Source organism: Vipera berus (assembly GCF_964194415.1).
Source record: "Vipera berus genome assembly, chromosome: 5".
Lineage (NCBI taxonomy): Eukaryota > Metazoa > Chordata > Lepidosauria > Squamata > Viperidae > Vipera > Vipera berus.
In genome coordinates, this window is record NC_138207.1 from 33,887,584 (window position 1) to 33,914,597 (window position 27,014).

Consider the following 27,014-nt stretch of genomic DNA (forward strand, 5'->3'; position numbering starts at 1 on the left):
TTGTTGTTGTTTTCCTAATGTGGGAAGGGGTCTTTTTCAATTCTGTCAAAGGAATCCATGTCGCTTCTCTGCTGGACATTTAAATTCAGGATATCACTCACTGGTTCAGGAACTTCAGGGGAGAAAAACCGGGAGGCGTCCTCTTAATAGGAAACCCAAATGAGTTCAGTGCGATCTGCTCGCAGGTAAACGGACATGAGAATACGAGAAAAGAGCGTTTATTGAACCAAGCTTGGAGACAGAAAAGTACAACAGTATAGACGCCTACTTGAGGAAGGAGAAAAACAGCAAAAAGGCGCAGACCATCCGCCAGCCACTTCTGCACCTTTCGAGGAAGCTCTGAATACGAGAGGAGCCAGGAGGAGGAACGCGGAGGGCGTGGTTTTAGGAAGAGGGCGTGTCTGGGTGGGATTTTCTCTCCAGCAGTTCTTCTGACAGGCGAATGGCCTTGATGGACGGTGAGACGTCACGATTCCTCCCCCGCCCCCTTGGCAATGTCTACAGCCTGCTGCACTCCCAATTTAAGCATTTATTCCACTGGGATAGAGGAGTCTGGAGCAGCGCTAGCACCAAAAAACCATGGCTGGGATTGTATATTTCACCGTCTTTTCGCTTCTCTTTGGGATTTGCGAGGGTGTCACCGGTTCTCGGATATATCCGGCCAATGAAGGTGAGTGAGAGAATAAGGGTCCCGAGCCGAGACTTCCTCGTCTTTCTCGTGTGGCTTGTAACGGGCAGGGATTTGGGTCGGTGCGAGGGTCTCCTGTTTTTCAACACCCGCTCCTGTGGACCAAACACTGGGCAACTTGATCAGGCAGACAACCTCACGTCGGCATAAGAAAGAACGGACAAGCCGCGCGGTTAGCTCGCGGCAAACTTAGGGCTGGTGGCGGAGAGCGTTGGGCTGTTTCAGAAGCTTCGCCCCCCCCCCCCCGCTAGCTCGCCCTTCGCCTTAGCTCCTCTTCGTCCGTTGGACGCTCCAGAGAGAGGCGAAAGTTTGGAGAGTGGCGTCTGGGGATGGGGAGCTTTGTGACCGGCCGGTCGGCTTGGATCGGTCGCCTTCCGCAGCCGAATTTGCCGCAGACGTGACAGCTTTGCGCGCGTCGGCGGAAACCCGCGTGGGAGCTTGACCTGGATTTCTAGACGGAGCTGTTTTCAGCCAGCCAGACTGGTGCAAACGCGCCACTTAGACCTCTTTGCTCCCTGAAAAAAAGAAAAAAGCCTCCTTTTGCTAAACAGCCAGGGCAAGCGAGTTCCGTGGATTTGGTTAGGGTTTTAATTTAGTCTAGACCGGCGTCTTAAGTTCAAAGCAGCCTTTTTCCCAAACGGGACCGAGCTTCTCGGTCTGCCCGCATTCTTCCTTTCAGCACCTTCTTTGCTGCGTCCGTGGGGCTATTTTCTTACGTCTTGGAGAGGCAACGCTAAAGCAAAAGAAAGAACCATTCAGGCTTTGGGGTGTTTTTTTTCTCTTTTTCTTTCCAGCCTAATCTTACATAACCACGGACGCGCGTCCCCACACACAAACGCGCGCGGCAGCGCGGGCTTCAATCGACTGCGTGCGTCGAGGTGACTTACGTGCTACGAGGTGACACGAACCTGCTTGTCAAGAAACTGGGTGGGGGGGGGGGGGTGCGCGCGTGTAGCTATGCGCGTTCCCGCCCTTTCTCCCTCCCTGAGATGTCCTTATTTATTTCACTCTGGCTTCGGCCGCTGGGAGTCAGATACCTGTAACTTCAGCTTCAATGTGGTTTTATGATATGAGATGCCTGGGAAATCACTTGGCGCGTAAGACAAATAGCGCCGGTGAGTTGTTCAAACTTAAAAGTCAGAAAAGCTAAGGATTTTGCAGAATAATTTGCCGAGGGTTTCCTCCGCCGGTAATTTTTTTCGGGTCCCCCTTCTGCTTTGGTTTCTATCATCTTCGTCTGTCAACCAGCAGTTTGATAGCTCTTCATCTGTTGAAGAAAGGAAAGATCGTCTGCACACGAATCACAAATAGGCTTAAGCAGAACAATGCGCCGTTGAAATAAGATAAACCCATAGGTCCTATTTTAAAACGTTGCCTAAAAACCTCATGTATGATTTATACGGAATCTACGGTTTTGTAGCCTTACTGGGGTGGGGTGAATGCTGAACAGATGAGATTTCATTTAGTCTGTCTCAGCATCTTTTAAGTTATCTGCACTGGGGAGCCATTTTTCACTCTTAACACCCCCCCCCCCAAATCTTGCTCCATTTTTAACAGGAGCCTCTAGAGGTACAAAGAATGCAGTGCTGAAGCTGTTCAGATTTTGGTTCCCTCTCTTTGTTTCTTATAGAATACATGCCCCCTCACCCTCACCCCCATATAGTGCTGGAAATGTTTCCTATATAACATAGCCCCCCCCACTTTTTGCTATTCACTTATATGTGGAAATACTTTAAAAAATCGTTCTGCTTTTCTTGCAAGTGCCATTAAATACCCAGAAGATGGCACGACCAACACAATATGCATTCCTTGTTTATAGCGACAGTAGATTAAGTTATCTATTGAACCTGTTTTTGGATTCACTGACATTTTCCTATGAGATGTTACAATTCGTAAAGAGAACTGCCAAATGATGTAAACAAGTCTTGTTACAAAGTTAGTGAAATTAACATTTTATTTTATCTTGGAAGGTCCATCTATCATGTAGCATTGTCTCAGGCAGCATGTAATAAAGATGAATTATGAGTAGGTGCTTTCTGTGCACATTCATGTGAGAATCTCAGTGATTAAACACATATAGGATTACATTGCACACTGCATTCAAAGACTGAGAGTGTCCTAGATACCCAGAACATTTTATCTTAGTTTTTTGTTTGTTTGTTTTTTAAATCCAAACCAATTCAGTTTGGGTGCAAGTATTAATCCTTATTGAAGATGACCTTTGAGACATGAATTAAGAGGTCCTAAATGCAAGTCTGTCCCCATCCACAGAATCAACATGTGTCTTAGTGGGATAATGTTAATAGGTTTGGCATCTTATTTTTGTGGGCTGCAGTGAGAAAATTGTTATACCTGTATTGATTTCTCCTAGAGGATGTTGTAATAATAGCTGGGATTTGTGAATTTGAAAATGCAGAGTGGATTAGAATCAAAATCTATGAAAAATGGCCTTAAGGATAAGCAGGGTATACGTGAACAGGACTTGGATGGGGGAATACTAGGAAATTTTAGAACTATAAATTAGACAGTGAAGTAAAAAAAAATAATTAAAAGAAGCCAAGGGCAAACCATTTGATGTTATTTTCAAGAAAATGACATGGATATGTTCATGAAGTCACTAGGTATCATACTGCATTTGAAGTAGACTTATTTTAGTTATAAATAGCTCAGGTCTCCTTTTTTTAAAGGATTGTTTTTCAATGAAAAAAATTGAAAATGTTTCAGTTCGGTGTTCTTATTATTATTGGTTGGTCACACAGCCAGTTGTTGATATTTTTCTCTACCTATTAAGTCTTTCCCATAAACTTGGGATAGGTAGATGTTGTTTAATAATATTAAAAACCACATCAAGACAGTACTTTACTGGGATAGTATTATGTTGATGATGATTGGTTGCAGAGTCAGCCAGATGTTAGATTGGATTTGGCATTTTTAGTCACCTATCAAGTATTATTATTATAATCAGATCCACAATATGTGTTTGTGTGTGTGTGTGTGTGTGTGTGTGTATATATATATATATATATATATATATATATATATATATATATATATATATATATATATATATATATATATATATATATATATATATATATTATTTATTAAATTTATATACCGCCCTTCTCCCGAGGGACTCAGGACGGTGAACAGGGCAATATAAATAACAAATACAAAAATTAAAAAAGAGAATTAAATAATCGCCCAATAAAACAATACAGTATAAAAACCAATTAAAAACCCTAAAATCCCCCCATCAGGCCAGGCCAGCTTGTTCGAATAAGTGGGTCTTCAGACCGCGTCGGAAGGAGCGAAGGTCCGGTGCCGTCCGGAGCTCGACCGGCAGCTGGTTCCATAAGGCCGGAGCGCCCACAGAGAAGGCCCTCCCCTTGGGGGCCGCCAGCCGACATTCTCTGACCGGAGGCACCCTGAGGAGGCCCTCTCTGTGGGAACGCACAGGGTGGAGGGAAGTTGACGCCGACAGCAGGTGGTCCCCAAGGTATATATATGTATATATATATGTGTGTGTGTGTGTGTGTGTGTGTGTATGTATTCTAAATAGGAATGAAAGATTCCTACTTATTGGGAAGATACTTATTTTTTTGGTTGGTAGTATCTTCCTTTTCTTGTGTAGCTCATTTAATGATGCATTTTGAAACATTGTCTGAATTGCAGTACTTAGTACTTAATGTATGCTTTTCTTTTGCAGTTACCTTATTGGATTCCAGATCAGTTCAAGGTGAACTTGGCTGGATAGCAAGCCCCTTAGAGGGAGGGGTAAGTTCAGAATATTTTATCTAATCAATAAAAGTTTGAAATTATTAGTGAATTTCTAATAATACTTGATAGTCTTTTCTTCACTGATTGTGAACAGGTCAACTTTATTTCTGTGGCCTTTATGATGGGAATTATACTTTGTTGTAAAACTGTATTATTTCATTATATAAACCTGGGATATCCTGTCATGGAAGAATCTTAAAACAACAACAACAACAATAATTTTAGAACCAGGTGTCTGATGAAGAGACTTGGAGCCAAGTCAGCAAATTTGTTAAGTCAATTCTGTTTAGGGAACTGAATATATATTTGTGAGTTCCAACACAAATGTAAAATATTTCTTCAAAAGTCACTTATAAATACCAATTTTAAAAATAAATGAGTTATTATTTTTTTCATTTTGATCAAGGGCAAATCCATATCTCTTCTTATAATTTTATAAAAATAATTTATATGAATACTGTTCTTAAGGATTTGCAAAAACTACAATTTTATTTATTTTACAGAGGAAGTGAGCATAAAAATTATTTTGATATTTGAGAAAGGTTATCTTTAAACAAAGTCTCATCTAATTTTCAGATGAGGAGTACATTGCCCATGAGGAGTACAGTGTGAAGTCACAATCATTCCATAAATTTATCTCATGATCAGTAGAAAGGTGAATGTTCAATATTGCTTTTAAAAATGATAATATTTAGCTGTAAATATTCATGTTAATATTTAGCTGTAAATATTCTTTTTCTTTGTTAAATACCTATTTTTGTACAATGATAAGAGCATTGTACAAGCAGAACAGGAGTTTGGTCATCTATTAGTGAATAAACAATTTGTAGATCTGGATGCAGAGAGAAACTAGAATCATAACTTAGTTTTATGCAACATATAAAGAAACTTTAAATAAATAGAATGTGGCTTGATATGATCGTTCCAAGAAACCCAAGAGTATTTCTTAGTGGATTTATTGGATAACCATTAATACTATACATAACATAGGACCAGATATTTTATTAAATAATGAAATACAGCTTTCCTTTTGCTACATAAGGGCTTTTAGCCCTTTTAGGAGAACTGTTTCAAGAGTAAAACTACAAGATGCATGGTATTCCCAATGACCACAAAGCTCTTTAAAATTTAGCAGGTATCTCTCCTTAACTGTATAAAGGCAAGCTATTCATATCAACTGAAGGCAAATCAAAAGTTTCCAAACACTATCAAATATATAATAACCACAGATGCAGTTCTTGTTACTAAAATACATTATTCTTTAATATTTCTTGTACGTTTGTGTCTGTGTGCTTGCAGTGCAACTCTCTCTCTATGGAAGGAAGGAATGTGAGGTTATTTATTTAGAGATGCATTATGCATAAGTTTTAAAATAGCCCTTTGATGGGAAAATAGTCAGTTGTCCAGTCCCCATTGTTGCTATGCCTGAACTTGACTGTAGTCGAGTTGTGGTCTGCCTCTGCTGTTCCTGGAACCCCACCTCCTTTTCTTCAGGCAGGAGGAAATGATTGGCAAGCTACTGGGTGTAGGCAGCATATATTCATTGCTGATTGCAGCCAATTGCCCTCATCTTTTGACAGTGGGAAAGCTGCAACTTTATCTCAGTAAGAGTCAGGAATTCCAGTTAATCCCATACCCTGAAAAAGTTAATAAATTAGTCTATTTTTTGGTGTAGGGGGTATTTCTTCGATAGCTTTAAATAGATACCTTTTAATTTTGAATGAAAATAACTTCAGCCATCTAAAAATGCTGAAGAAAATACTTATTCTCTATTATTAATAATTTTTTTTCTAAAAACAACAGGGAGAAGTGTTTTTATGATAATATATGACTAATTATATTAAAGCTTATACAAGACAGTGATAAAAAAAAATCATAAAGGAACCTAGTCGGCTTTCAAATCTGCCTGTCGGAAAGCTGGAAAAAATAGTTTCCTGTGCTTCAGGTTTCATTCAAAGCATTGGACAGATTTTTAAAAATATTTTTCAAAAATATCCAAGATATAAATTTAAACATAAACTCTGCTTCCTCTTATATTTTATGGTGCTTTCTGTATGATACAGAATCCCATGTGGTTATTTCTGAAATGTGAAATATTTTATACATTAATAAGAGAGATTGGAGATGAAAATAGGTCACTTTACCCAAATGAATATGTCTGTTACTGAGTGCATGGCAGGAAGAACAAATGTATGCCTATACATTTAATTAATGGTTTATTTTTAAAATTTGAGTTAAAAGAAACTTGGTCTGGAATCCTTTATCCTGGTTTATTAAAATATAGGAAGTCTGTTTGACGAAACTGAAGAGGAAGACGAATTTAATCTTTGACCACACACTTTATCAAACAATAATTTATTTATCTGGAAATTTGCAGTTTTATTATGTTTGGCTCTTTACTGATATAAATATTAAAAATGAAAAGTGCAATTCTGTTGAGGAAGAGATATCATGACCAAATCCTAGGAGGAATTTTTCAGCAAAGGGCCTGTGTTCTTTTCACAGAATTCAATAGGCTTTGGATCAGCCTGATAATTTGACTTGTCTTTTGTGTAAACATGCAAAAGGAAATCCCATTGACCATTTTTATTCCTTCTTCTTTTTCGTCCCTGCCCTCTCCCATAGTATAGGGTATTGGTTCATAAAGGGAAGAATTGTAACACAATGCTCATTTCATGGCAGCTGTAAATTAAAGAACTTTGTTGCTCACTTTGTGTGCTAACATTTTACATTGATAGATGGCTTTGCAGTTTCCCCTATTATCCGTGACAGTTTGACACGGTGGATATTCTTTTTCTCTCTTTCTCTCCACCCCCACCCCCCCACTTTTCTTGAATTCTCAAGTATCTCTAGACAATAACTCAAATATTACCATCTTGACTCTTGGGGGTTAGCTGCCACAGCTCTATAAATTTTTTTTAGTTATCCAGCATTTAAACTCAAGAGCACTTTAATGGTTATGAACTTTAATGATTATGAACACAATACAAAGAAGAGTAGCTTCTATCTTATAACATCCACCAGCACAAGCATATTTATTTTGCTTTTTGATGAAGCCTCTGAAAACTGTTTTATAATGCTACTGTTTTGGGTTCATGTGCTTCAATGAAAAAGGTTGGATTTAGTTAAATTTTGTATAAGTGAGGGGAAAAAGCATGTTTTCCTCTGTCATTGATCCTGAACTCAGCAAAACCAAAACCAATTTATTTCTTTTGAAAATAAATAGACACAGCAGTACTTTTCTTTATCCTATGACTAATATAATAACATTTTAAAGCGTAATATAATAACATTTTAAAGCGCTTTTTGACTGATACTATTCTTTTCTCTCACTCCTTTTTAAAAAATATTTTATTAGTTTTCCATTTTTACAAATCACAAGTGCTTAGCAAACATGTTGTCTGGCTCCATTTGCCTTACTTACTCTCACTCTTGCTGAACCTCTGTAAACAAAATAAAATAAAACTCACTCTTCAGAATAATTTTTTGTGTGGTTGAATGCACAGGTTTGTGTAGATGTATGTCTATACTAACTACCCAAGTGTTAAAGAGAAAGATTAATTATTACAGTCACCAGTGCCAAAACTGTGGTGTCATTATTCCTATTTGAGTTCTTCAGGAACACAAACTGTCTTGGCTCGAAAACTGTCTGTCTGTCTGAAGATAGATTGTTTTGAAATACACCAAGATGTGCACTGTACAAATTAAAGCTTTTTAGAATTGAAGCTATTTATTTTATTATAACGTGCATGTGCAATATAATCCTTCTGGTCTGAAGAAATGAATCTTAATCTTTGTTGTAGATTAAAAAATTCTTACACGATCCAGTAACATTTCCATATATTTAATAGTCTGGAACCTGCATTTTAGCTAATTTATAGCTTGTGTGGGTGGTAGAACTGAAGATGTGGAGTAAATGAAAAAGACTAATCCTGAACAAAAGACCCAAAAATTATATTGCACAATGGAAGTATGAATTTTTAAAGTGAAAGTTCTGTTTGATAAACTTTGTAGTCCATTAAAACAAACACACGTATACTGAATATCTCACATAGAGATATTAATAGTGGCCTGTATTTCAGGAATTTGGTATGAATTGCTCAGATAATAACATTCCCTATAGTGAAATAGATAATTAATCCATCCAGTTCAGTTTCTTCTATATTGAGTGGCAGAAGCCCTCCAGAATTTCAAACAAATTTCTTTCCCAGGATTACTTAGAGATAGTGGTAATTGAACCTGACACCTGTTGTGTTCTGTTACTGGGCTATGATGCTTTTCTGACAAAGATAATATATGCAAATCTCTTTGAAGATACCCATAAATTTTATCTTTCTCACACAATATGTATACGGTATGTTGTGTGGATGTAGGGATTGATCACACAAGGCATTTTCTAGCTTCACACTGAATACTGATTTAGATATGACAGGTGGAGATTTTTCTGCTTGCTGTTGATTATATTTAATTGTTATTTGGGATTCTAATAATATTGTTTTAGTAAGTTTTGTGTTATGTATTTTATTATAGTCTGTAACTTGGTATGTGAATGTGAAGGACATAATATCAGAATAATTGATGATTAGAAATGATTAGTTCTTATTTCTGCTCTGTTTCTGATGGATATCTATGGTCAAGTTCCATATCTTCTCTTTGTTTTTTCCTTTACAAACAGAATATCTGTTCAACTGATACAGCTGTTTTATTTTAATGCAGCTCTTATTAGCAGTCTGAACCATTCAAATCATGCTATACAAATAATGGCAAGTAGAATGTATGTTGGCAGATTGATCATAATCATAAACTGAATCTAATAAACTGAAAAATTCTACTCCTCTACTACCTTAAACTATACAGCTTTTAAAAGCTAATTTCCTCTTGAATATTGTTTTAGTTAATACAGATATACGAGGTATTCTTGATAGTTTGCATTAATGGTTGTTGTATAAAAATCAACGTAGCCAGTAGTACAATAGAAATAATTTTTTCTGGTGATGGTTTGATTGTATATTTTAAATGATTTTATTTATGTCTATCTGTATGATTATTCACAGTGGGAAGAAGTCAGCATTATGGATGAGAAAAATACACCAATCCGCACTTATCAAGTCTGCAACGTCATGGAACCAAGTCAGAACAACTGGTTACGGACTGATTGGATTCCTCGTGAAGGGGCTCAAAGGGTTTATATTGAAATCAAGTTCACACTAAGAGACTGTAACAGCCTGCCAGGTGTTATGGGAACTTGCAAGGAGACTTTTAATCTGTACTATTATGAATCAAGCAATGACAAGGAGCGTTTTATTCGAGAAAGTCAGTTTGGTAAGATTGACACCATTGCTGCTGATGAGAGTTTTACTCAGGTAGACATTGGCGACAGGATTATGAAATTAAACACAGAGATACGTGATGTGGGGCCATTGAGCAAGAAGGGATTTTATCTGGCATTCCAGGATGTAGGTGCTTGCATAGCCCTGGTGTCTGTTCGTGTCTTCTACAAGAAATGTCCCCTGACAGTCCGTAATCTGGCTCAGTTTCCAGACACAATCACAGGGGCTGATACATCTTCTTTGGTCGAGGTTCGTGGTTCATGTGTCAACAACTCAGAAGAGAAGGATGTGCCAAAAATGTACTGTGGGGCAGATGGTGAATGGCTGGTACCCATTGGCAACTGCCTATGCAATGCTGGGTATGAAGAGCATAATGGAGAATGTCAAGGTAGGCCTTGTTGCATTATACTGTTCAGTAAAGGATGGTGTATGTAATTGAATCAGAAAGGAGGCTAAATTGAAGAAAGCCAGTAATTAGCAATCCCTGTGGGGATGCAGTGGGACAGCATGGTCTAATGAGGAAATTCAGTACTGTAGTTCCAGGAGGCAGAGCTAAAGGATGTATAATTCTGAAAGAACAAAGACTCTACCATAAGATGTGTATTATTATTATTATTATTATTATTATTATTATTATTATTATTATTATTATTATTATTGAAATTTTAGTTTTTACTTTCATGATAGAAAATAAAGCTTTGATTTGAAAATTCATCTTAGTCTATTTCAAAATAACTACTGTCTCACTTGAGAATTCTTCTAGTAAGTAATCCTTGAATGGATGACATGGCTGCTTTTGTGACATATTTTTATTTCTCAAAAAGTCTCCATTGTTTCATTTACAAAAGAACTTGCTAGGAGACTGGTCAGAAATGCAAAAGTCATCTGTTTTTCCCCTCCTTTTCCTATCCTCCACAGAATTAGGGATTAACCTTCATATAAAAGGCAGCTTATTTTAAAGGAAAGGAAAGAAAAAGAACTTTAAATCTTCTTTGTGATTCTCTTGATTTTTAGTTATACATTATTATGATTTTATAAGTAGACTATAACCGATTATGGACTTGATTACCCCTGTAAGCCACCTGTTCAAGATAACTCTCTAATGCATTCTTTTTTTCAAAATAATACCTTCATTTATTTTTAAACTAATAAGATTTAGGGTGCTGTGTTTGATGTATTTTAATTGCATTTTGCTAAAAAAATCCCTTTTTTAATTAGTGTGAACAAAACAAACATCACACTATTTTATTTTGTAAAATTAATATACCATAGCAGTTTCATCCCACTTCTCTAAAATAGATTCATTTGATCAATTTATAGGCAATTTGAAATTAATTATTACCTGATATAAATCATTTTTCTAAACATTTTCCTTTACTATCATGTATTAATCAGATATTTATATGCTTATTGAAGAATTGAACATAACTGCTTGATACTATAATTATGAGCTGTTGGAGAGAGAACTGAAATGTGGCTAGCTTAATGACAGGGCAGCATCACAAAAGCAAGTAATTCTCTTTCTGAAAAAGAACAGGAACATTCAAAATGTTTGGATGGCTGGTACAAATAAATTGTTGCCAGTATACAGCTATCTTACTTGAAGTGATTACATTATAAAACAATATGTAGAAAAATATTTGTTTTTTTTAGTTTCTGCATTTCTTGGAATTTAATTTTGTAGAATTTGGTTATGAGCAAACAGATGAATAAAATTAGAATATTGGCTATTTCATTTCCCCAAAGGAGATGCTGAGGCAATATTGGCTCACCCTGATTGATGCAAAACTAAAAGACTCCTTAGTCAGTGACCCACACTTTATTATTTAATCAGCTGACAAAGGAAGCCTTGTTTTTGGAAGTTTGAAGAACAAAAAAAGTACTTTCTTATAAAAATCTTTAAAAAATGGGGAAACAACCTAGTAAATACAACACTTCATTATCTTTTTTTTTAAAAAAAAAACACCTTACATTTATTTATTTATTTATTTATTTATTTATTTATTTATTTATTTATTTATTTATTTATTTATTTATTTATTTATTTATAATGAGACTTGTATGCCACCCTATCTCCCGAAGGACTCAGGGCGGCTAACAACAATAAAATACAGTAAATACAAATATTAAAAAAGAATTAAATTATGTCAAAGTCCCACTAAAACCAATAAAAACATTTAAAATCATAATTAAAACCCCGTTATCATCAGTCCAGGTCGGCCTGCTGGAAAAGATATGTCTTAAGGTCACGACGAAAGGACCAAAGGTCTGGGGCCATCCAGAGCTCCCGGGGGAGCTGATTCCACAAAGTAGGTGCCCCAACAGAGAAGGCCCTCCCCCTGGGGGTTGCCAGCCAACATTGTCTGGCCAACGGCACCCTGAGGAGGCCCTCTCTGTGCGAGCGCACAGGGCGATGGGAAATCGTTCCTGGCAGCAGACGGTCCTACATTCATACTTCACAGGAGTATTTGATAAGTAAATATCAAATCCAACTCTGTATTTTGTTCTGAGTCTCTGTCATGTTAATACCAGTTGTTTAAAGTTCCTTGACATGAATGTAAACCAATAAACAACACAATTTCATCTCCCAATTCCATGATAATATATGTTTGTGTATACATTTCCTGAACTCTAAATTTTAGTAGTTCTGAATAATAACATTGATTCTGAATCCAGAGCATTTTCTTGTAAGTATGCCACAAAGTAGGTGATTAGGAATTAAATATCCTCACATTATCTTATTTTACCTAACATTATTAATCAGCTACGCTACTGTCCTTCTAACTCTTGGGTAAAAATCATATAGATGTGTTATTATGAAATTGGAAGACAGACATAAGGGAAGATAAACCTATTAGGTCTACAATATTTGTTAAGTCTACTCAAAATCTTTTTCAGTGTTGAAACTTGGTAATATAAATGCAAGAGAAGGTCATAGGTCATTCACTTCCTCATCCATCTTCCTCCTGTGATCCTTAGGTCAGAGTTAAGATTGATTAAGATCTTAAAACCTGAACAAAGGTTTAACGGACATATGATAAGGCAGAAGGTGCTCCTATTATTTGAAACTATAATCTCATCTATTGAAAAAATTAGAACATTGGAGACCAAACTACACACACACACACACACACACACACACACACACACACACACACACACACACACAAAATGATAGTGATAAAAAAGAACACTTAGTGGAAAATAGAGATTTATCTGATGGTATCTGCATTTCTCACCCATAGGTCCAAGTTCATTCATTGTCTTAATCTTGAATATTATTCTCTGAAATGAAAGTCTTTTGCTACTCATTTTTCTCTACAATATAATTCCTTTTATCAAAGATTTTGTACACATACTGTTTTTACAACCCTTTTCTGTTGGCTGAATTTTTTGTTTCAAATTGAAGAAAGGGGGAAAATGCACTTAATTTACAAATATTTTGGGACAAAAAATATAAGAAATATATTCCTGAAACATGAAATTGCCTTTGAAGTCTATTGCAAGTTGAAGACAATTACTGTTTTAAGATAAAGTTCAGCCTGTAGGTGATTTTCCCTTTACTAGAATTTATCATTGATTATCTTTGTGATTTTAAATACTTGAAATAATATAGCTGGAGAGTGGATTTTTTTATTATTACCATATTTTCTTTTTTCATTATATTTTTAAATATGAACACCTATTTTGTCTGCATCTAACAATCATAAATTTCAGTGTTGTATGAATCTGGGTTTTGTTTTCTTTTGACATCCATGACCTTTGATATGCAACTTCACAGATCAACCTCTGGATGTATCCAGAAAAAAGTACATTTTCATTTATAAATTAGATATTTTCAAGTATTCAGAGCCTTTGAATGTATTTTCATATCTGTTCTTTTAAAATTAGTCACGCTTCCTATTGAATTGACAATGAGATTGTATTGTAAAATAGTGTCAGATACCAGGAGGTTTGTGTAGACAGGAAGTAATGTTTTTTAACATTTGCAAACTAATTAATGATAAATAAATTGTGACATACATAATATAGTTCATTTGTTCAATTTTCCCCTTCTTCTTCCCTCATGTTCACCACTGAAATAATTGTAGTTTATTTTCCTTCCTCGTTTAATATGTGTAGCAAATTGTGGCTAGCCTTATCAGGTTTCTATGAATTAAATGTGAAATGTTTACAGTTTACTTATAAAAATAAAATATTCATTCTAATTCATGATCTTGGCAAGCTTATGAGAAATATAGCCTGGTAGTTGCCGGGTTATTTATCTGTGTTTAATAGCATGGTCCAGTGATCTCAGATCTTTATCGTAGCTGCAATAATATGTGAGAAAGGAAGATTTCAAGCCATCTCTTATAGCTTTTGAATCCCTCTGTCTTTTATCCTTTCTTTGCTCGACTTTTAACTTGTGAGATCAAATTCTGTTCTCATTCCGTCTGATTATTTCCTTCTTTTGATATACTTTCTGGGAGCAGGTGAGGTCACATAGCTTCATGAGCTGGAAATAATTAACACTTCCATGACTAAATGGACACTTTATAAATATTCAGGATCAGCTTCTCCCACCCTGGGAAGCAAACATATTTGTTCCATTCTCATTACTCCCATTGGAAGCCAAGGAAGTTTCCCCTTTGAATGGAGGATTGTCAGCTGTCTGGCCAGTTTGCTTTTTGCATGCAGCAGATCCCTCATTTGCATATCTTGTATACATCCTCATGCAAAATAGCCCCACCCGTTTCCCCGCTTTCACAAAGGAGATAAGAGCTTCCTTTGGAAAGAGTGAAGGAGAAGCTCCTTCTGTCTGTTATGTAGATGCTGAAGACTTGGGTTTCATGCAAATGAACTCCATTTGGGTTTAAAGTTCTTTGTTTAAGAGATAGGGATGTGATATTTGCACAGTATTTCTCTTTACAGCTCAGGCCTTCAGCTGTAAGAATGTGCTTTGATTGTTACCACATATATGTAAAATAGGTCTGGGACCTCTTTGTGGGGGAAAAGTGCTAACAATATACTGTATAGAACGGCTGGGTTATGAAGTGAAGCATTTGCACTTTAGGTGGGATCTTTCCCCTGGGTTTCCAAGGTTGGAAGATTAAAGTAACAACCTGGGTTAAAGGGGGTGGGTGAGGTAATAATATCCTGATTTATTATTGTACAATTAATATGAAATGGTGATGCGCTGAGTCCTCAGAAAAGACGGTTTTCTGTTGTACTGACTTTAGCAGTCATAAATTTAATATGAATCAACTCAATTAAAATTGTACATGGCTCGTAAGAGAAAAAGCTGTGATTACTTAAGAAAAAATACAATAAAAATGTAGCTACAATATTTCAAACAATTATTATCTCTGTCCCCTCTGTTCATCATGCAATCCTTCGCTTGCTGTAGCATGATTGAATCTTGCTATAGGCTGTAACAAGCAAGCTTTCGTGGAACACATCAATTGAAAGTTCGTTATTGATTATACAACAATGCTATGCATACATGTTTCACTAAAAAAGGGGAAAAGATTGACTATTTTCATTTTGTGTCATATATATCAACATTATGACACCAGGACCAAAATTCATCTAGATGTCTTCTATAATATAACAGTAAAGTATTGATTCCCCGTCCTGTGAATATGCAAACAAAGCATTTTGATGTGCAATTAGTGTTTAATTCAAAGTTAATTTCACAGAGCAGTAAACTGCAGAGTGTCAGGCCATGTGGCATAATTAAGCAGAGGTTTAGAACAACAAAGAAACATGCAGAAGGAGTTGGTTCATTTCAGAGATTGAATGGAAATAGTGAGACTTTTTTCTTCCAAGGAACTGAAAGATGGAGTAAGGATGATAATGGATAACACTATACATCTCCTGGCTCTTCTTTCCTACCCACATGGTTATATACTCCATTTAAAATTCTTTGACTATAAAATTAGAAAATTTTATATATATATATATATATATATATATATATATATATATATATATATATATATATATATATATATATATATATATATATATATATATATATATATATATATATATATATATATATATATATATATATGTAGGTCTAGAGTCTCGGGTTTCTTCCCGCGTTCCTTTCATCTTCAGAAAGTTGTGGCGACGTTTCGACGAAATCCCATCCGTCATCATCAGGCCGGAGTATTCCTCCTGCTGCTTTCAGGAGCAATGCGTGGTCTGTCTGTTCCTTTCCTTCCAACTGCCGGTGGGGCTGTGTTCCGACTGGGTGGAGGCGTGGCTGCTTTCCTCCACCCAGTCGGAACACAGCCCCACCGGCAGTTGGAAGGAAAGGAACAGACAGACCACGCATTGCTCCTGAAAGCAGCAGGAGGAATACTCCAGCCTGATGATGACGGATGGGATTTCGTCGAAACGTCGCCACAACTTTCTGAAGATGAAAGGAACGCGGGAAGAAACCCGAGACTCTAGACCTACACATACAGACACCCGCGAGAATCTACGAAAACATATATATATATATATATATATATATATATATATATATATATATATATATATATATATATATATATATATATATATATATATATATATATATATGCTGAGCTTGTTAATCAGAAGGTCGGCAGTTTGGCGGGTCGAATCCTGAGTGCCGTGTAACAGAGTGAGCGCCTGTTACTCGTCCCAGCTTTTGCCAACCTAGCAGTTCGAAAGTACGTAGAAATGCAAGTAGAAAAATAGGGACCACTACGGTGGGAAGGTAACAGCATTCCGTGCGCCTTTGGCGTCTAGTCATGCCAGCCACATGACCACGGAAACGTCCTCGGACAAGTGCTGGCTCTTCGGCTTTGAAACGGAGATGAGCACCGGCCCCTAGAATCGGAAATGAATAGCACACATGTGCGGGGGAACCTTTACCTTTACTTTACCTTTATATACAATTAACATAAGTTTTCAGGAGAGCTTGCTTTTTATGCCAGTTCTTACAATGGCTGGAATCATAAACAATCAAAATATGCAAAAATATAAAGTCTTCAGCAGTTCTTGGAAGAATATTATTATTTTAGTTTGTAATTGTCATTATTCATTCTCAATAATTGTAGTAGTGGTCATCTTTATTTGCCTTTATTAGCATTTATTTATTTTATTTATTTTAATCCCATTTATATCCCGCCCTTCTCCGAAGACTCAAGGCGGCTTACAATTTAAGCACAAACCAATGTGCTTAGCAATTTATTATTTATTTATTAAATTTATATTGCTTACCACTTGCATAATTTTCTGTTAAGAAGAAAGGGAAATAGATTAACCCAATGCTTAGTTCTCTTTAGGGACAAATTTAAAGATGACAAAATGATTATTACCTCATTAACTTTCTTCATTAAAGAATCTGTGTTTAGAAGGAATCACTCTTTTTATTTTTTTCCAGACTTCAAGGTTATTTTTTGGAATATGGCCATTTTGGAGAGAGTTTACTTGTTCAGAATTGCTGGGACTTCAGGTTTTTTGAAAAAGTGGCAGAAATAAACAAGAAAGTGGTCAAAATGGAAAACAACTGACAGGGGTGGTTAATATAGGACTTCTGATTAAGTGGGCTAGCCTGCAGTTTGCATTGGATTTGTCTTAATATGTGCAATGGTAAATGAGAATGACCTTGAAGGGTAAGGGGAAGAGATGTTTAGCAAATGATCAGACAATAGAGGGAAGATCCCCGAATAGCTTAAAGATCAGGGGAAGAAACTTAGGAAGGACCCACCTTAATTGGATAGACAGATAAAAATGGTGGTAGGAAGTTTGTACATTCAGGTTTGTAATATTCTTTAAATGCAGCCTTATAATAAAGTAGAATTAGCTCAACTTAGTCATGTTTCCTGCTTAGTTTACCTGGGAGGGCTGATAATATATCATGTGTCTATACATATTTCATCAGTGCTTATACATAGTTCACCTTTTCTCCTGTAATGAAGGCTAGCAGGTGAAAGGCAATCTGTGAGTTTATATAAAACACTTTTCCTTTTGTAATGCATGCTCTTCCTAACCTTCTGTGGGCTCCATTTTGTTGCGTTCCTTGTGGCAGGCTTAATAGCTTGTCCTTTCACAGTGTTTGAAAGTTGTAGGGGTCTGGATAGGGGAAAAACAAGCTTCAGATGAACCCTGGTAAGACAAAGTGGCTGTGGTTATGGAGAATCTCAGGATGTGTATATTTATCATTTTTAGTTCTGGATGGTGTTGCACTACCCCATGCAGATCCTGTGCACAATCTGGGGTTCTCCTAGACTCACAGCTCTGGCTCAGAGGCAGTCAGGGCTAGAAGTGCGTCTGCACAATTTGTGCCCTTATCTGGGTTTTGAATCCTCACGTGCAGTCACTCATGCCCTTGTCATCTCTCAGTTGGACTATTGTAATGCGTTCTACTTGGGGATACTCCGGAAGAGTATTTGGAAGCTACATCTGGTACAGTATGCAATGGTGCAGATAGTTCTGAAGGTCCTTAGGATGGCAATGCTGTTGCATGAGCTGCATTGATTGCTAGTTTGCTTTTGAGTTGAATTCAAAGCGTTGGTTATTACCTTTAAAGCCTTTATGGCATGGGGCCAGATTATCTGAGGAGCTGTCTTGCCCCAATTGGATAGGCCTGCTCACATGTTCCAATGGAAAGGGCATGTGCTGGACTGTGTCTGTCATGGACTTTCAATTAGTGGGGTCAAGAAGAAGAACCTTTTCTGCTGTAGCCCCATCCTGTGGAACATTCTGCCACCGGAGATAAGATATGTCCCCACTTTTTGACCCTTTGAGAGCTGAATGCAACAAAATTTCATTTTAATGTATGCCAATTACTATTACTGTAATGTAATGCTTGTTGTAATGCTTTATTTTTCTCCTGCTTGAGCTGGGGGCTGGACTAGACGACTTCCAAGGTTCCTTCCAGATTCTATTCTATTCTATTCTGTTCTGTTCTGTTCTGTTCTGTGCTATGCTATGCTATGCTATGCTATGCTATGCTATGCTATGCTATGCTATGCTATGCTATGCTATGCTATGCTATGCTATGCTATTCTAGCCATTCAGGTTTTGCTGGTTGGCTTGGTGCTGTTTGCTGGAAGTGTTGCAGTAAGAGAGAATACCTCACCCCTTCCTATCCATCATCTTGCTTTTAGCTCTTATTCATGTCTTATTTAAACTGTTTTTTAAATTTACTATTTTGTAAGTTGCGCATACTTACAAAAGGCTCGCTTATAGGTGAAATAAGAGCCTTGGTGGAGCAGTGGGCTAATGCCTCCTTAAGTAACACCAGCTGCTTGCAATTAGTGCAGGTTCGCATCCCACCAGGCTCGAGGTTGACTCAGCCTTCCATCCTTCCGAGGTAGGTAAAATGAGGACCCAGATTGTTGGGGGCAATAAGCTGACTTTGTAATAATGCCGCTGGGGGGGGAAAGCCCTAATAAGCAGGCATATACATAGAATGAAGGCTATTGCTAAGCACATTGATTTGTGCTTTAAATTGTAAGCCGCTCTGAGTCTTCGGAGAAGGGCGGGATATAAATGGGATTAAAAAAAATGGGCAGCTAAATAAATAAATGTAAATTCTGCTTCCATTTTTACCTGTTCTGTTACTTTTTCTTTATTTATTTCTATCTGGCTTTCTCAGAGACCTCCCTAACTTTATTCCAACAATGATCTTGTGACGTAGGCTGGAATGAAGGAGATTGACTGGTCTCAGTTTTCAAGTGAGTTGTACGTTCAGTCAAATACTTGGATCTGGGCCTTTCTCCTGTCTAAGACCAACATCTTAATTACTGCAGCATGTTATAGAAATGAGTAATACAGTGTCACACAGACTAACCTCAGTGTTAAAATTATCTTGAACTTGATTTTCCTGCCTATTTACATTCAGGTTTTTCCAGCCTGAGAATTTTGAGAGTTTTGGCTACCACATTCCAGTAGATTGTCTATAACAGCTAACACTCCCTAGTAGTGATACTGTATTTAGATTCCGATGAAAATAATTGTGAGATTCCTTTGGTCTTCATACCTGTAAAAAAGTACCTTCTGGGTGGGAAAATCGGAGTGGAAATTGATTTCAATGATCTTCCTGACATCCCTTCTTCAAACTCTACTGTTAATCCATTGACTATCATAGAAAGAATTAGCTGGTGAAGTAACTTCTACAGCAATTGTTAAATTGTTGGACTGATGAGAGAATTCCAGGATCATATTTTCAATGAAAGAGCTTACTAAGCCAATTTTCCCTTCCAATTCTTGCTATAATGTACTACAGTGGTTCTTACCTTTTCTTTATGCATCATCAACACTGAATGTTCTCGAGGACATCCACATTGGTAATGTGGAGCCTGCCAGCCTGGAATTTATTATTTATTTATTTTATTGGTTTGTTTGTATCTTGCCTTTATTATTTTTACAAATAAGGCAGCGAACTTATCCAACAGATCTTCCTCCTCCTATTTTCCCTACAACAACCATGTGAGATGAGTTGAACTGAGAGAGGGTGACTAGCCCAAGGTCACTCATCTGCTTTCATGGCTAAGGCAAGTCTCCTATTTTCTAGTCTAATGCCTTAACCACTAGACCAAATAGGCTCCAATTATTATGGGTTTATTGTTATACTAAACAGTTTTGCCTCAGGCTGGTGCAGAATTTGTTTAAACTTCATCTTTTCCTAATTTGATGATCTTCAGATATTTTCAATCCTTTAATTCTTTCATTGGAAATTATAGGAATTGAAGTCTCACATGTCGAGGGCACTGGAGGAGTTTAAAACTAGAGAGCAAAAGATGGAAGAGAAATGCCCTGATCTTTTTCCTTTACCAATATAGTTCTATTTTAATGCCACTGGTTGACATTATGTTCTGTTCGGTGTAACTTCTTGCTTCATATTAAATGTCTAGTTGTATTTGGAACCTTTTCTATTTTCAAGAACTAAATTATGAGTTTTGTCTATATTATGGACATGATTTTATTTATTTATTTATTTTATTGAATTTATATATCGCCCTTTCCCGAAGGACTCAGGGCGGTTTACAGGGTACTTAAAACATTGATACAAAAATTAAAAACAATTTAAAAGATTAAATTAAATCCCTGAAAAAAATATAAAAAACCCCGATTAAAACTCTCAGCCTGGGCCAGAAAGCTCAAAGAGCCAGGTCTTCAGGTCCCGGCGAAATGAACGAAGGTCGGGGGCAGTCCTAAGCTCCGCGGGCAGCTGGTTCCAGAGGGCAGGCGCACCCACAGAGAAGGCCCTCCCCCTGGGTGTTATCCGCCGGCAATCTTTTACCGGCGGCACCCTGAGAAGGCCCTCCCTGTGGGAGCGCACTGGACGAAGGGAACTTGATGCCGGCAGCAGGTGTTCCCTCAGATATCCCGGACCCAAGCCATTTAGGGCTTTATAGGTCATCACCAGCACCTTGAATCTCACCCGGAGGGCAACCGGAAGCCAATGCAGCTCGCGGAGTAGAGGTGTTACATGGGAGTGTCAGGAAATGCCCATCACAACTCGCGCGGCTGCATTCTGCACCAGCTGAAGCCTCCGAGTGGTCCTCAAGAGTAGCCCCATGTAGAGAGCACTGCAGTAGTCTAAACGGGAAGTCACGAGCGCATGAGTGACTGTGCGTAAGGCATCTCGGTCCAGGTAGGGTCGCAACTGGCGCACCAGGCGAACCTGGGCAAAAGCCCCCCTGGTCACAGCTCCTATGTGGTCTTCAAAATTGAGCCGTGAATCCAGGAGGACGCCCAAGTTGTGAGCCCTATCAACGGGGGATTACACCTCACCCCCCCATCATTAAAGGTGGAATAGTCTGGTTGACCCGAGATGCTGGTATGCACAGCCACTCAGTCTTGGCAGGATTGAGACAAAGCCTGTTTCTCCCCATCCAGACCCGGAACGCCTCCAGGCAACGGGACATCACATCGAGGGCATCACTGGGTTGGTTCGGGGTGGAGAAAAAAAGTTGGGTATCATCAGCATACTGATGATACCCCACTCTGAAACCCCGAATGATCTCACCCAGTGGCTTCATATAGATGTTGAACAGGAGGGGCGAGAGAACCGACCCCTGAGGGACTCCACAAATGAGAGGCCTCGGGGTGGATCTCTGCTCTCCCGTCAACACCGACTGTGAGCGGCCCAGGAGATAGGAGGAGAACCACCGTAGAATGGTGCCTCCCACTCCCAACCCCCTGAGACGCCGCAGTAGGATACCATGGTCGATGGTATCAAAAGCCACTGAGAGATCTAATAGGACTAGGACAGAGGAACAACCCCTGTCCTGAGCCCACCAGAGATCATTCACCAGCATGACCAATGCTGTCTCCGTGCTGTGCCCAGGCCTGAAACCCGATTAGTACGGGTCCAGATAATCAGTTTCCTCCAGGAACAGAGGAAGCTGATGCGCCATATATGATGACCATGTATGGTGAAGCAGTTTGTAAAAGTAATTCTTTCTCTGCAAAAGAATAATAAAAATAATAAAGTAAAATAAAATACATTATTTGTGAGTTTCCTTTCTGGAATTGCCTTCTGCACAAAAGATGCTTCTCCTGAACTGAATGAAAAGTCTGCTGTCCCATGTTCTGTGGTTTCATAGATGAATTATGAAGGTAAGCTTTTTAAAAATGGTTATTAGAATGAAGAGTTTGTGTGAATATATACAGTCTTATTTACTACCAGTTCTAGATTTCATTTGTTTATTCATTCATTTATCCATATCCCATCTTTATTATTTTTTACAAATAATTCAGGGTAGTGAACATAAGTAATACTCCTCCTGTGAGGTGAGTTTGGCTGAGAGACCACCCAGCTGATTTCATGGCCAAGGAGGGATGTGAACCCATTGTCTCTTGCCTTCTAGCTTTTTGGTATTCAGAAAGTGTGCAAAGACCTGATTCTTTGGACAGTTTCTGGGGAGAGTATTTTTATGCTGTTGTTTTTAACTTCAGTTATGGAAAGAAAATTGTTCACACTTAGTGTCAGCTGGAACTAGAACAGTCCATAAGCCCTGTAAATAAACATACAAATAAGTTTGACATAATTTTTGTAATGAAGGAAATTATGTTATTTTCATCATTTGCTTAATGACATGATTGCTGAATGATGTAAGATGACACAAATGATACTATTTGAGTAATTTGCATAATTATGTTAGGATGAATGATGTACCCTCTGATTTAATAGAATAATTCAGAATAATCTACATTCCCTCCCCCAAGCTTGTAAGCCGCCCTGAGTCTTCGGAGAAGGGCGGGATATAAATGGAATTAAAATAAATAAATAAATAAATTGGTCCATTAAATCAATAGCCTACCATATTTCGGGATGAAAAAAATAAAATGTGGACATGTGAAAAATCCGCTCAAGGGCTACTGCTTTGATGAAGAAATTTGAGGAAATGGAAAATGGAAGAAATGAAGCTTTTGTGTGCTTAAATCTGGACCCATTGTAAATACCATTTTTTAAATTACTGTAAGCCACATCTTACCATATGCTTAAGCTTCAGCGTCATCTAGAAATGTCTATTAATAATAACTTGCATTATGGGAAAGATGCTTTACACAGCACTGGTTCAAAGCTGCAGTACAGTGTCTTAATTATCCAGATAATCCTGTTTGCTTGTATTTTTAAACTATGAACTGCTAGGTAATTATTCAATTCTTAATAGAAGTCAAATGGCAATGTAAACAATAATTAGGATGTTAGACAGACTAATGCGCTTCAAAGCAAATTGGATTTTTTTTCATACTGTTCAGCATGAAGTCCCATAAAGCTAACAATTTAGTGGCAAAGAAACAAGTTCCATTTTGTTCATATTTTATGGTGTTATCTCTTCATGCCTTGTTTGAGAGAATAACAGTTTGCCCCAAAGAGGCTGCCTGTGCCAGAGCCAAATGTCACTTTAACAATTGGTTCCCTGCTGCTTGCCAATTGGCTGTGCTCTCCCATGGCTCCAGATCCGTTTTTTGTTTGTTTCAGCTCTTGCAGGTCAGAGGTTAAATGGAACACTGATTTCCTTCCACAATATTGACAGCAGGTAAATATAGACAGGATTGATGCTTGATCAGCATGCAGTCCATGCTGAAGAGATAGTGGCATCTTTTCAGGAGAAATATGCTTACTTTAAGATGTACATCTTCCTACTTGAGTCTTCTTTGATTCTGAATTATAGCTCTGTGAAAAAGGAGTTCTTCTGTTTGATGCATTCTCTTTCAGCACTATGAAATCAGCACTATGTTGGGAAAAAATAGAAATATTTTAGAATAACACGTATCTTATTTGAAATTTTACTTCCTCTTTTCTTTTAAAAATGATCAAGGATTGCAATCTGGACCCCAACATTTCCCTGACTTTTATACTTTCAAGATCTGAGTTAAAATACAATTAAATTAAATAGAGCAATTAAATTTTTCAATAATATCTTTCCCCTTGTCTATTGCCAGTGCAATAGATATCTAACATTCCATCCATCTCAATCAGTAATTATATCTTGTCTTGTCTTTCTCCCATATTAGTATTTCTCATGGGTGGGGAGGCGAAAAAAATTTAATGAAAGATGTATATTTTATTTATTTATTTATATTTCTTCTAAGTATGTGAACATTTTTCCATATCATCAAACATAGTTGAAAATTATAGTGCCTCTTTGTGTTCTCTTTCATTAGACTTCCAGGCTTGAAGTGAATGAAAACTAGTTTAAGGAAATATAATGCAATTCCCTGAGTAATCCCAGTTGCTGAATGGCAACTTAAATAGAAAAGCCTTATATTAGTTTTAGTAGATAGTTATCAACATGACCAATGGATTTTGACACGTTTAAATTAGGATTGGTTTCCTATGAAACTCAGCTCCATATGGATGTATTTTCATGGCATGATATGAAAATGATTTGATGTTCCCTTCAAATTTTTTTGTCTACTTAGTCTAGGCTACACATTGTAGTTATTTGTTTTTCTGTTTCTGAGTGGATTTTTGTCTGTAGCTGAAGAAGATGTTTCCTCTTAGAAACAGTTCCCTTTGAAGTTCCATCCTTTTGGGGATTGACACCATCACAGGGAAATTAGCATGTTAAAGGAAGTGATCAATAACTTGTCTCCCTTTCCACTTCCCATCTAAGGCAAGAGAAGATTGCCTAGCACTAGAAGTGTCTGCAGAGGAAGCAGTTTTAAGAATAGCATGAATAACAGGAATGTACATTGGTCAAACTGAGATTGTTTAATCCACCTCTACGACTCAAGTTCAGTAATTTGAAAATGAATTCAGGAGAATCAACAGGTTTAGGAAGCAGGGGCAATTCATGTAATTATGGAGAGGATTAGAAGGTAAGTGTAGGGAGATCAGTTCACTGTACTATTTCTTAGATGTTGGAGCACTCAATTTTGTAACATTTAGCATGAGTATGTAAGAGATTTCTCTGAGTTTCTCTTGCAGGAATGCAGATATAACTTCTCCCCACCCCCAATCATTTTATAAAATATTCAGACAGCAGGATGGATAAATTAACTGCAGTTCTGCAGTACCATTAGAACAGTCTTGTTAATTGAGACCAGCTAGAGTTTCCTAACTGTTTTCATTAATACTGCTTTTTTCCACATTTTTATAAAATGTGGTTTTGATAGGATCACTTAGATCAAGTGATAAGTAACATCAAGAGTCTGTCTTGTATTATTGTCTTCTCTAGGTGGCTTACAGCCAGTTATTCCTTCTTAGTCCACTTTTGTAACATGATTATTGCTTTTCCCTTCTCCCTATGTATGTTACCTTCAATTTACAGAGAAAAGTCTAGCTTTAATGGCATAAGTAATAAAGTGTCATCAATGCTTATAACTGTTTTTTATTTCATTTTAACTTTATTTGCTGCCCAGAGTTGCTTGTTGAGATGGGTGGCCATATGCATTGGATAAATAAGTACGAATTTACTGTATTACACTTTTAATTTAATTTAATTTAATTTAATTTAATTTAATTTAATAATATTTATATACCGCCCTTCTCCCTGAGGACTCAGGGCGGTTCACAGGGCAAAAGTCAAATACAAAGTACAAACATTAAAAAGAGATTAAATAATTGCCCAAGTTAAAACAATTAATACAATAATAAAACCCCAAAAATAAAATTAAGAATACAAAAAAAATAAAAAACCCACCAATCCCCATCAGGCTAGGCCGGCTTGTACAAACAAAAACGTCTTGAGATCGCGACGAAAGGAGCGAAGATCGGGCGCCATCCGGAGCTCTACCGGCAACTGATTCCACAGCTCCGGAGCGCCCACAGAGAAGGATCTCCCCCTGGGCGCCACCAATCGACATTCTCTGATCGGTGGCACCCTGAGGAGGCCCTCTCTGTGGGAACGCACAGGGCGCAGGGAGCTTGATGCCGGCAGCAGATGTTCCCTAAGGTACTCCGGCCCCATGCCATGAAGGGCTTTGAACACCATTACCAGTACCTTGAATCTCACCCGGAAGGCAACTGGCAACCAATGCAGCTCACGGAGCAAAGGTGTAACGTGGGAGTATCGGGAGACTCCCAACACAACTCTCGCGGCTGCATTCTGTACCAGTTGGAGCTTCCGGGTGGTCCTCAAGGGCAGCCCCATGTAGAGAGCGTTGCAGTAGTCCAGACGAGAGGCCACGAGCGCATTTTAAGAAAATGGAGGATTTCATGGTATAATGGTGGACATGGTAGAGTTTTGTGATTCTGTAAAAGTTACAGCTACCTTTCTCTGACAAAACACTTTTCATTTTTGATTAGTAATATGGTACAAGTTTGTTTTTAGAGAATTCTGACCTTGAATTCTGACCTTGGCTGTAGACAATACACTTAAGATTTTCTGTCTTTACATTCCCATCTGTCAAGCATACTGACATTAAGTAACAGAACTGGGATTCTTTGCATAAATATATTGAGGATGAATAGTATTCCTCAGCTGGCAGGGACCTTTTATTCCCCAACTATTGTAGTGTTTTAATTGGGAAATCAGTTTGACTGATAGTTATATTTGGATGCACTTTACCTGAGCTGGAAGTATATCTCTGCTTGTCTTATTTCTGCTACAATTAAATAGATTTTCACACAAATAAACATCTATCTAGCTGGCTATAATAATGTGGTATGGAAAAAATCTAGTTCTGATGAAGGGGAAATAAAGTAGAGAAAGATGCAGCTTTCTTATTTTTAAAATCCAGTTCAGCTTACGGATGTGAAAAAAGTCAATATTTATTCACTTATATCCCAT

General features: G+C 37.5%; 1 protein-coding gene across 1 annotated transcript in view; it reads left to right on the forward strand.

Moving 5' to 3' along the window:
- Positions 1-579: 579 nt before the first annotated feature.
- EPHA4 (EPH receptor A4) overlaps positions 580-27,014 on the forward strand; it is a gene marked incomplete at its 5' end in the record, with an annotated part of 180,299 nt that continues 153,864 nt past the window's right edge. The window contains 3 exons of the mRNA XM_081328820.1: positions 580-670; positions 4,398-4,465; positions 9,523-10,186. Of these exons, the coding sequence (XP_081184946.1) occupies positions 580-670; positions 4,398-4,465; positions 9,523-10,186 (823 nt within the window). The remainder of the gene's footprint in view (positions 671-4,397; positions 4,466-9,522; positions 10,187-27,014) is intronic.